The 12,017-nt window shown below is 52.7% G+C and overlaps 1 protein-coding gene across 1 annotated transcript; it reads right to left on the bottom strand.

The window, feature by feature from the left end:
- Nucleotides 1-6,091: 6,091 nt before the first annotated feature.
- LOC106145372 (uncharacterized) lies at nt 6,092-11,608 on the bottom strand. The gene has a single exon (XM_078044760.1). The coding sequence runs from the start codon at nt 8,022-8,024 to the stop codon at nt 7,206-7,208; it is 819 nt and encodes a 272-aa protein (XP_077900886.1). The 5' UTR covers nt 8,025-11,608; the 3' UTR covers nt 6,092-7,205.
- Nucleotides 11,609-12,017: the final 409 nt, after the last annotated feature.

The raw sequence follows: 12,017 nt of genomic DNA, 5'->3' as shown, positions 1-12,017 counted from the left end.
CCTATTTAGGGAAATAATAATAGAAAATTTTCCAAACCTTGAAAATGAGATGGACACCCAGATACACCCAGATACAGGAAACATTCAGAACCCCAAATAGAAAAGGTTTTAAAAAGAACATTTTCACAACACATTACAATTAAAATGCTTAACACGACAGTAAAATAGAATTTCTAAAGCCTCGGGAGAGAAAGGTCAGGTCACAGAGGCAGAACTCAGAATCACTTCAAACTGCTCAGCACAAACTCCACAAGCCACGAGGGTTTAAAGTCCTGAAAGAAAATAACTGTCCACCAAGATTGCTGTACCCAGCAAAGGTATCCTTCAAAGTCAAAGAAGAAATAAAACTTTGCAGAATACGCAGAAATGCAAAGAATCCATGACTACTAAGTCAGCACTACAGAAAATACTTAAAGAAACACTCCACACAGGGCCTGAGGAGGGGGCTCCGTGGTAGAGCCCTTGCCTCGCACGCGTGAGGCACTGGGTTCCATCCCAGCACCACATAAAAGTAAACAAAGATATTGTGTCCAAAAAAGAGTTTAAAAAAGAAATGTTCCATACCGAAGAAATCAACAGCAAACCCCAGAGCCCCCAAATGAGCAGATCTTATTTGAAGAGGAGCTAAGCAAGTGAGAGACAAGACCAATTAAAACACTAGAAATAAATCAAAATGGAGGAATCGATCAGCATCTCTCCATGACAGCACGGAATGTAAGTGGTCTCCATTCCTGAATCCAAAGACACGGCTGTCAGGATGGATTAAAACAAGCCCCAACCGAGTGCTGTTTGGAGAGCCCACCTCACCTAGAGGAGCCAGGCTGAAAGTGAGGGGTGGGACTGGCGTACCATGGGGACGGAGCCGGCTGCAACCCGGCAGCTAGAGAGGAAGACCAGGTCACTTCCTCCCGGTAAAGGAACCTGTCATCAAAAGGCCATGATTATGGTAGATATTTATGCCCCACACATTGATGCACCTAATTCCATAAAACAGACACGACTGGAATTTAATTACCAGGTTTTCCCCAGGACAATAATACGAGGTGGTGTCAACACACCTCTCTCACCAACAGTCAGGTCGTCCAGACATGAGCACAGGAAAGACTCTTTGGATGTATTATAAAGTAAATGGATTTAACAAACATACAGAGAATATTTAATTTAATACAATACACTTTTTTTCTCAGTGGATCAACAAACTTTCTCCAAAATAGACTATATTGTGGGTCACAAAACAAATCTGAGCAAATGAAAAAAAGTTCATAAAATTCTTTGAATCTTATCAGAATGGAATGAAATTGGACATACACACAACAACCCTGTAGAAATGATATGAACACATCGAGAATGAACAATACACTGTTGACTGATGAATGAGTGATAGAAGAAATCAGGGGGAAAATTCAAAAAATTCTTAGACTCGAAGGAGAGTAATGATACGGCATACCAGGACATCTGCGGCCCTTTGAAGGCAGCCGTAGAGGAAACTCTACAGCTATGAGTGCCTACATCAGAAAATCAGGAATTTCCAAATAAACAACCTAATGAGGCATTTCAACATCCTAGAAAAAGAAGAACAAGCCAATTCCAAAACCAGTAGAAGTAAGAAAATCATTAAGATCAGTGTCAAGATCAATCAAATTGAGAATAAAAAATACAAAGACCAACTAAATTAAGAGTTGGTTCTTTAGAAACATGAACAAGATCAATAAGCCCTTATCCAAACTAAACAAAGAGAGCGAGAGAAGACCCAAATTAATAAAATTGGAGATGAAAAAGGAGAAATCATCATAAACATCACAAAAATCCAGAAGATCATTAGGATTTTGAGAACTTATGCTTTGATCAAGTGGAAAACCTAGAAGAAATGAAGACACTTCTAGGCACAGATGACCTGCCAAGACTGAATCACGAGGACATAGAAAACTTACACAGTCGGAGCCTGAAATGCATATTCTTGTCTGAAAGCAAGCAGGAGTCGCTACTTTCTATCCAGCAAAGCAGATTTCAACCCACAATTAATCACAAGAGACAAAGAAGGTCACTACATCCATCCATCCCAAAGTCCGTCACAAAGGCCCAGGGCAGCCAAAGCCATTCTGAACAGAACGAGCCAGGCTGGAGGAGTCTCATGCCTGGTTTGAGTCCTTCTGCAGAACCTCAGTGAAGAGCCCAGCTTGGTACGGGGATAACAACGGAAATGAGAGAAACTGAGCAGAACCCAGAGACAACCCACACAGAGTCATCTGACCCCCCACAAAGGCTCCAAAACATGGTGCAGAAACAACAGCCTTTTAAACAAATGGCGCTAGAAAAGCCAAGTATCTGTAGATAGAAATATGAAACCAGGTCCCTCTCACCCTGCAGAAAAGCAAACTCAAAATAGATCAAAGTCTAGAAATTAGATGAGAAACTTTGCAACAACTAGAAGAGAACGTAGGTCAACACCAGCACAGACAGCCCTGAGCGATGACTGCTCCAGAGGACCCCATAGCGCAGGAAATATCAAGGGCTCATCAATGAGTGGCATCAGATTTAAACACAGGAAAGAGCACAAGAGCAAGAAGGGCCAGCCCCCACGTGGGAGGGGTCTCTGCCAGCTACTCCTCTGACGTAACAGAAGACGCATACTCCAAAGGACCAACTAAGAAACACTTCAGGCCCCCAATAAAATAACCCAAACAATAAAGCCAGTGAACTAGAGAGACATTTCTCTCAAGAAGAAATACAGATGGCCAATAGAGACATGGAAATTGTTCAACATCATGAGCAATTAGGGAAATGCAAACCCAGACTACACTGAGACTCCATCTCCATCCCGTTAGAATGGCGGTTTCAAGGTAAGGATGGGGGGAAGGTACATGCACACAGTTAGTGGACTGGAAATTAGTATGACCACTGTGGAAGTCAGTATGGAAATTCCTCCACAATTAGGAATGCAACTACCATGTGAGCTGGCTGTACCACTCGGTATTCACCCAAGAGTCAAAGTCCACACACTGGTGGCACGGGCGTGCCCATGTCCATAGCAGGAAAACTCACAAGAGCCAAGTCATGGCCAGCAACAGGTGAATGGATGAAGAAGTGGTACAAATACACATGGAGTGTATACACTCAGCTGCAAAGAAGAGTGAAGTTTGGGTGTGTTGTTGCAGGAAATGGTGGGTGACCTCTGAAAACGAGTGCTGGGGTGCCCGCCTTTGCTTTCTGAAAGAGATTGTGTAGGATGGCTGTCTTTCTTCTCTAAAAGGTCCAGAGAATTAGTGCACCAGTGGGCAATGTGGACCTGCAGACTTCTTTACTGGAATGGTTTCCAACTGATACAGGACACCGAGGGCGGGAGAGAAGCCACAGACTGAGGGAGGATGAGTCACAAACGATGAGCCATGAACACTGCTGACCCCAACACAGAGGACTCCTAGGGTTCAACAGGACAAGCGGATTGCCCAGCGGAAGACGGTGGAGCTAAAAAGCAGCTCAGCACGGAAGATGTGCAAGGCAACGGAGCCCAGGAAATGTGTCCCCGCTGAGCGGCACTGGAACTGGGAGTGAGAGGAACAGTGAGACTCCCCCGCACAGCACCAAGACCCCAAGACCACCAAGACCCGCCAAGACCCGCCAAGATCACCAAGACCACCAAGACCCGCCAAGACCTGCCAGATCACCAAGACCCGCCAAGACCTGCCAAGACCTGCCAGATCACCAAGACCATCAAGACCCCCACGATCACCAAGATAACCAAGACCACCAAGACCCCCAAGACCACCAAGACCCCCAAGATCAACAAGACCCCCAAGACCACCAAGACCCTCAAGATCACCAAGATAACCAAGACCACCAAGACCCCCAAGACCATCAAGACCCCCAAGATCACCAAGATCACCAAGACCACCAAGGCCCCCAAGATCACCAAGACCCCCAAGACCACCAAGACCCTCAAGACCACCAAGACCCCCAAGATCACCAAGACCCACCAAGACCCACCAAGACCCGCCAAGATCACCAAGACCACCAAGACCTGCTAGATCACCAAGACCATCAAGAACCCCAAGATCACCAAGATAACCAAGACCACCAAGACCCCCAAGACCACCAAGACCACCAAGATCACCAAGACCCCCAAGATCACCATGACCCCCAAGACCACCAAGACCACCAAGATCACCAAGACCCCCAAGACCACCAACACCCCCAAGACCACCAAGACCCCCAAGATCACCAAGACCCCCAAGACCCGCAAGACCACCAAGACCACCAAGATCACCAAGACCTCGAAGACCTACCAAGATCACCAAGACCCCCAAGACCTACCAAGACCACCCAGACCACCAAGACACCCAAGACCACCAAGACCCCCAAGACCCGCAAGACCACCAAGACCCCAAAGACCTACCAAGATCACTAAGACCCCCAAGACCTACCAAGACCTCCAAGACCACCAAGACCCCCAAGATCACCAAGAGCCCCAAGACCACCAAGACCACCAAGACCTACCAAGACCACCAAGACCTACCAAGACCTATCAAGATCACCAAGACCACCAAGACCACCAAGACCACAAAGACCCCCAAGACCACCAACACCCCCAAGACCACCAAGATCACCAAGACCCCCAAGACCCGCAAGACCACCAAGACCACCAAGATCACCAAGACCTCGAAGACCTACCAAGATCACCAAGACCCCCAAGACCTACCAAGACCACCCAGACCACCAAGACACCCAAGACCACCAAGACCCCCAAGACCCGCAAGACCACCAAGACCCCAAAGACCTACCAAGATCACTAAGACCCCCAAGACCTACCAAGACCTCCAAGACCACCAAGACCCCCAAGATCACCAAGAGCCCCAAGACCACCAAGACCACCAAGACCTACCAAGACCACCAAGACCTACCAAGACCTATCAAGATCACCAAGACCACCAAGACCACCAAGACCACAAAGACCCCCAAGACCACCAACACCCCCAAGACCACCAAGATCACCAAGACCCCCAAGACCCGCAAGACCACCAAGACCACCAAGATCACCAAGACCTCGAAGACCTACCAAGATCACCAAGACCCCCAAGACCTACCAAGACCACCAAGACCACCAAGACACCCAAGACCACCAAGACCCCCAAGACCCGCAAGACCACCAAGATCACCAAGAACCCAAAGACCTACCAAGATCACTAAGACCCCCAAGACCTACCAAGACCTCCAAGACCACCAAGACCCCCAAGATCACCAAGAGCCCCAAGACCACCAAGACCACCAAGACCACCAAGATCACCAAGACCCCAAAGAGCTACAAAGATCACTAAGACCCCCAAGACCTACCAAGACCTACCAAGACCACCAAGACCCCCAAGACCACCAAGACCACCAAGACCTACCAAGACCACCAAGACCTACCAAGACCTATCAAGATCACCAAGACCACCAAGACCACCAAGACCACAAAGACCTACCAAGACCTACCAAGATCACCAAGACCACCAAGACCTACCAAGACCACCAAGACCTACCAAGACCTACCAAGATCACCAAGACCCCCAAGACCTACCAAGACCACCAAGACCCCCAAGACCCCCAAGACCACCAAGACCACCAAGACCACCAAGACCTACCAAGACCTACCAAGACCTACCAAGATCACCAAGACACCCAAGACCACCAAGACCACCAAGACCTACCAAGACCTACCAAGACCTACAAAGACCCACAAGACCACCAAGACCACCAAGACCACCAAGACCTACCAAGACCTACCAAGACCTACCAAGACCACCAAGACCCCCAAGACCAGCAAGATCACCAAGACCACCAAGACCCCCAAGACCACCAAGACCCCCAAGACCCCCAAGATCACCAAGACCCCCAAGACCTACCAAGACCACCAAGACCCCCAAGATCACCAAGACCCACCAAGACCCCCAAGACCATCAAGACCCCCAAGACCCCCAAGATCACCAAGACCCACCAAGACCCCCAAGACCACCAAGACCACCAAGACCCCCAAGATCACCAAGACCCACCAAGACCCGCCAAGACCAACCAAGACCTACCAAGACCACCAAGACCACCAAGACCCACAAAGACTCGCCCAAACCCACCAAGACCCCCAAGATCACAAAGACCCCAGAATGTCGGCCCCAAGAGTCAGCACGGGTGTGGAGCCGCGCTGGTGAGGAACCGCGCTGGTGAGGAGCCGCGGGGACTCTCTGTGCCTGCTGGAGGGGAGGCGAATGGCACCAGCACCGTGGGAGAGGCCTGGTGGCCTCTGATGGGCCACGCGCTCTCACGGTCCAGGCGGCGCCCCGTGGTTTCTGGCCTCAGCTCACCCTCTACCTCTAAGATCTGGACTGCGGGCTGCTGGGCTCCTGGCCGGTGGGGCCTCAGTTTCTGCTTCTCTCCCTTCACGTCCCCTGGGGGCCCCCTTCCTCTGTGCAGCCTTCCTGGTGCGGCTGGGGTCAGCTCAGCACGGGGTCTCACGTTGCAGGGGAGGGACACGTGGATCCCTGTGAAGCTCCTGGAGTTTTGCTCTGAGTGGGGTGGAGCTCCTTGGGAAGACGGCTTCTGAGGCTCCACAAAGCTTGGCCAGGCAGGACCAGACAGGGCCCTGCCGGTTAACCTCACCCCCACTATGGGGACGCTCTGCTAAGAAGTCTGCAGTGTGCTCCACCCAGAAGGACGCAGCAGACACTCCGCCCGGCCATGCCCACCGACCGGGAAGTCCCACCCCCAGTGCGGCTCCCGACCCAGGCCCAAGCCTGTTTGCTGGACACTGGACAGAACCTGTAGAGCTGGGGGACTCTCCCAGGAGAGATTTCCCCTCTGGAGACAGGACTCCCACCAGAGCTGCACCCGGGGACATAGCCGCTGTCCCTTGGGATCTCCAGGCCAAGTCCTCACTCCTAGGAACGCTCCTACTCCACTCCCACCCTGTGTCCCACAATCACGGGAGAAAGGAGAATCACGTGATGAAGGGGACTTTATTGAGCCTTGAGAGGGGCTGACAAATGGAAGACGAGGCAGGTGGCCCAGAGCAGAGGAACTAGAGGGACACACAGGGGACTGAAGGTGGTGGGCTGCTGGGAGGTCAGGTTAGCATAGTGGACACACGAGAGCCACTGGGGAACTCAGGAGCCGACTGGGGGGGGTGAATGGCCAGCAAGGGGGAGGAGCCCAGCCCACTGGCCTGGGGACATGGCTGGTCAGCAGCAGGACCTCTGGCCCAAGGAGACACCACAGCAGGCCGGGCGGCAGCAGGTGGGGCGGCAGAGGAGGGAGACGCAGGAGGCCGGGCGGCAGCAGCTGGGCTGGCAGGAGGAGGCACAGCAGGAGGAGACGGGCACGCAGCAGGCGGGCCTGCACACGGGGCGGCAGAGCAGGGACACGCAGGAGGAGGGTCTGTAGCAGCAGACGGGCTTGCAGCAGACGGGCACGCAGCAGGTCGGCTGGCAGGGGGAGGAGCTGCAGCAGTCAGACTGGCAGCTAGACTGCTGGCAGCAGGAGGAGGAGGCTCCAGAGCAGACGGGCACACAGCACACGGGCTTGCAACAGAGGGACACACAGCAGGACGGCTGGCAGGGGGAGGATGAGCAGCAAGAGGGCTCACAGCAGGACTGCTGGCAGGGGGAAGAGGAGCAGCAAGAGGGCTCACAGCTAGACTGCTGGCAGCAGGAGGAGGAAGCCTCAGAGCAGACAGGCACACAGCACACAGGCTTGCAGCACACGGGCTTGCAGCAGAGGGACACACAGCAGGATGGCTGGCAGGGGGAGCAGCTGCAGCAATCAGACTGGCAGCTAGACTGCTGGCAGCAGGAGGGGGTGCAGGAGCTGGTGCAGACTGATTGGCAGCAGGGTCTGGACACACAGCTCACTGGGGTGCAGAGGAGGGTCAGGCAGGGGGCTGGGGCGCAGCAGCTGGGGGTGCAGCAGGGGGGCTCGCAGCAGCTCTCTGGGCAGTCGTCCACCTGCCAGGAGGACTCTGGGCAAGAGCTGGAGCAGACGGACATGGTGGAGGCGGCCATGGTGGGTGTGCTGGAGGAGGGTGGGTGGGTGTGCTGGAGGAGGGTGGGTGAGTGTGGGTGTGTGTGGGGAGCTCTGGGCTCTGGCTTTTATACCTGCCGGGTCCCTGTGGTCCCCAGCCCACAGCCTCTCCTTCCGGGTTGCTGGGCCGGCTCCTGGCCGTCACGGGGATGCTTGTTTACCTGGGAGGCTGTCCAGCTCGTTAATGTCCTGCCAGCGTCAGGGCCCCTGGACGGGAGTGGGTTCCGGGAGCAGTGAGTGCTGGGGTGTTGTGTGTGGGAGGAGCCTGGCCACCCTGGGCTGTGGGGCACCCTCCAGCCACTGGACAGCAGCTTCTGGGCCTGTCTCGCTTGGAGGGAAGACTGGGCACAGAGGTGTCACCTGTGACTCACACCCCTCCCCAGGGCTCGTCACCACTGCAGGACGCTAGGCACCTGTACTGAGCACCCAGAGTCCAGGGTGCCTGGTGCCCTGCCCGGGGCCTCACGGCTGTGTGGAGCTGGACAGCCTGAGCCTGCCCTGAGCCCTGCGCAGGTCCTCATCCCTCCACCTCTCCCTGCCTCCTCCCTGTGGCCCTGTCCACCCTGTCCCTGTGCCTGGGGGCAGCAGGCCTCCATCCTCAGGCCAGGATGGTGGGCTGTGCCCTCCCTGCTGGGGCACCAGGCAGCCTCCTGGGCTGTGGGTCCAGGTTCTGAACCTGCAGAGCCAGGACTGCCTGTTGGCCTTAGCCCTCCTTGGGCCGCCTCTCCATTTCCCTGCCACTCGCTGTCCTGGGCACCTGCTTTTCCTACCAACCCCCTGAGGCCCAGTTTCACACTTTTCCTTAGATCATATAAAATGCTCTGTTGAGTTCTGCTTCTTCATGGGAGGAGTGGGCTCTTATCAGACTGACCATCTGAGAAAAATGAGGAACCTGGTTAACAAATGCAATCTCCACTGGAGAGCCAGAGGACCCACCAGGAGCTGAGCCTGAGGGACCAAGTCCCCATCACCCATCACAGGGGCCACAGCAGGGACTACTACTTTCTTGGATTTTCTTCCTGAGGCATTTGCAGTTCACAGGTCACAGACAAGAGGTTGGGAAAGTGGAGAGAGATTTCAGTGGTCTTGGGGACTGACCGCCAACATGAAGTGAAGCCAAGTCAGCTCCCAGGCTGAGAGGGGAAGGGACTCTGGCCAGGCACTCAGGCTTTTGTGGCCAACGCTGGGTCTAAGCGAGGCTGCTCCCTAGCAGAAGCAGAAGTAAGACTGGCCCCACCTGAACCAGCTCAGACTGAACTCAGGTGTTCTGCCAGAGCAAACAGGTGCCAGACCGAAGGTCAGCCCACTGCGAGACAGGGGCTTCATGAAGAAGAAATGACCTTCACATGTTCAGTCACAACGTCTTATTTTTATTCAAAAAGTATCAGGCCTACCAAACGACAAGATCAATTGACCAAAGAACCAAGAGGAAAATCGCAAACCAAACAGACCAAGAGGAAAAACAAAGACCAAACAGACCAAGAGGAAAAACAAAGACCAAACAGACCAAGAGGAAAAACGAAGACCAAACAGACCAAGAGGAAAAACAAAGACCAAACAGACCAAGAGGAGAAACGAAAACCAAAGAGACCAAGAGGAGAAACGAAAACCACACAGACCAAGAGGAAAAACAAAGACCAAACAGACCAAGAGGAGAAACAAAGACCACACAGACCAAGAGGAGAAACAAAGACCAAACAGACCAAGAGGAGAAACAAAGACCAAAGAGACCAAGAGGAGAAACAAAGACCACACAGACCAAGAGGAGAAACAAAGACCACACAGACCAAGAGGAGAAACGAAAACCAAATAGACCAAGAGGAGAAATGAAGACCACACAGGTGCACAGGTGCTCCAGAGATCTGAATGTCAATCTCGAGCTTAAAGTAACTGTGACAAAATTTTTTAAGACAATGGGGGAAAGATGGAGGATTTCAGTGGCAGAATCCTATAAAAGAATCCAACATGAGTTTATGAATAAAGAACATAATAACTGCATTGAGAAATTGGTAGTTTAATACCTTATTAGACAAAGTCAAAGAGGAGTTTAGAGAATGAAGGGAAGTGAAGAAATCAAAATGGAGCCACAGAAAAAAGATAAAAATAGAGAAACAAACATACAGGACTCATTAGAAAAAATAGGTTTATCCTACAAGGAGAGGTGAGTGAGTCGAGGTAGTGAAGTATGTCAGAACTTTAATTGATGAAAGCTATTAACCCACAGATTAAAAACACACTGAGAATCCTAAGCAGGGCAGGGCACATACAACCACCCCGGCTCTCCTGGTGCTGAAACTTCAAGACAGAAAAATTTAAGAGGTCAGGGAGAAGGAGAGACAAAGTAACTTCACAGAAGTAACAAGGAGACCGACAGATGACTTCTGGTGGGCATGATGGAGTCCAGGAGACACTGGAACTGTGCCTCTGTCACCTGAAGTCGGCCACGAGCTCGAGGTCTACACCTGCTGACAAGGTCCGCACAGATGAGGACAGCCCCAGGTGGTGGACGCCCAGAGCATATGCCGACGGCAGCATCAAAGCTGGAGAAAATACGTGAAGAAGTTTTAAGGTAGAAGGAAAATGATGAAAAGCAAGGAAATTGGTAGAGAAGAGGGGCCACAGAGGACAGGCACGTGTGGGTAAGTACGAATAACGTGACGCTGTGAATGTCTTACGAGTCTGTCAACATTTACAGAAAGGAAGTTCTCGGGAACAGGTCACAGAGTCAGAGGAGACTCCATGGGTCACAGGTTCTCGGAGCACCTGGAGCTGGTTCATAAGATCAGATCCTAGAGCTCCAACGTCACAGATTCCTGGTTAACTACACAGACGACAGAAGAAAATATGACCGAGCGGCAAGTGGGTGAACAGGGTGGGTGAACGGCAGCTGCCCCACATTCAGGTCCACCCAGGACCTCAGAGTGTGACCTTATTTGGAAGAAGGGTCCTTGCAGATGCAGTGGGTAAAGAGGAAGTCATATGGGGTCAGAGCCATAACTACGATGGTCAGTGTCTCTATAGGAGGACGTGGAAGGAAGCCCCGACCCATGGTAGGAGGCATGACCTGGGCAGAGCCTAAGGGAGCAGCCACAGGCCAAGGGCCAGGGTTTGTCGGGAGCCAGGAGACGCTCCAAGAGGCAAGGAAGGGCTCTCCCCCAGAGCTCAGAGAAGCCTGTCCCTGCTGTCACGGTGCCTTCAGGGCTTAGTCTCCTGAACTGCAGGAGCGTGAATCTCTGCTGTCTCAATCACTCTCCTGTGGCATGTTGTTGGGGGCAACCAACGGACTATTAAAATGGAGGCAAATGAGGAAAGGCATTTCAATGCATCAACCAGAACACTCAAACAAGGGATGAGGGGTCAACTATTTGTCCTGAACAAAAAGCAAGGTCAGATGCAGGCACTGGCTCCAATGTGCCCCCGAAGCCCACCCCCTAAAAAGCTCTTCAGACAGACAAATGGTCACGAGGTGACCCAGGTGTGCAGAGCTGGCCTCTGGGGTCAGATGCAACAGTCTCTAGGTGACCCATGTGGGCTGAGCTCACCACTGAGGTCAGACACAACAGTCTCTAGGTGACCTAGGTGTGCAGAGCTGGCCACTGAGGTCAGACACAACAGTCTCTAGGTGACCTAGGTGTGCAGAGCTGGCTGCTGGGGTCAGACACATCAGTCTCTAAGTGACCTAGGTTTGCAGAGCTGGCCACTGAGGTCAGACGCAACAGTCACTAGGTGACCCAGGTTGCAGAGCTGGCCACTGAGGTCAGACGCAGGGTCGCTAGGTGACCCAGGTGTGCAGAGCTGGCCTCTGGGGTCAGATGCACAGTCACTAGGTGACCCAGGTTGCAGAGCTGGCCACTGACGTCAGATGCAGGGTCGCTAGATGACCCAGGTGTGCAGAGCTGGCCTCTGGGGTCAGATGCACAGTCACTAGGTGACCCATGTGTGCAGAGCTGGCCGCTGGGGTCAGTTCTGCACCT

This window comes from Ictidomys tridecemlineatus, chromosome 3 (assembly GCF_052094955.1).
Source record: "Ictidomys tridecemlineatus isolate mIctTri1 chromosome 3, mIctTri1.hap1, whole genome shotgun sequence".
Taxonomy (NCBI): Eukaryota; Metazoa; Chordata; class Mammalia; order Rodentia; family Sciuridae; genus Ictidomys; species Ictidomys tridecemlineatus.
Note: the sequence above shows the minus strand (reverse complement) of the source record. Positions and strands in the feature narration are given on the sequence as shown.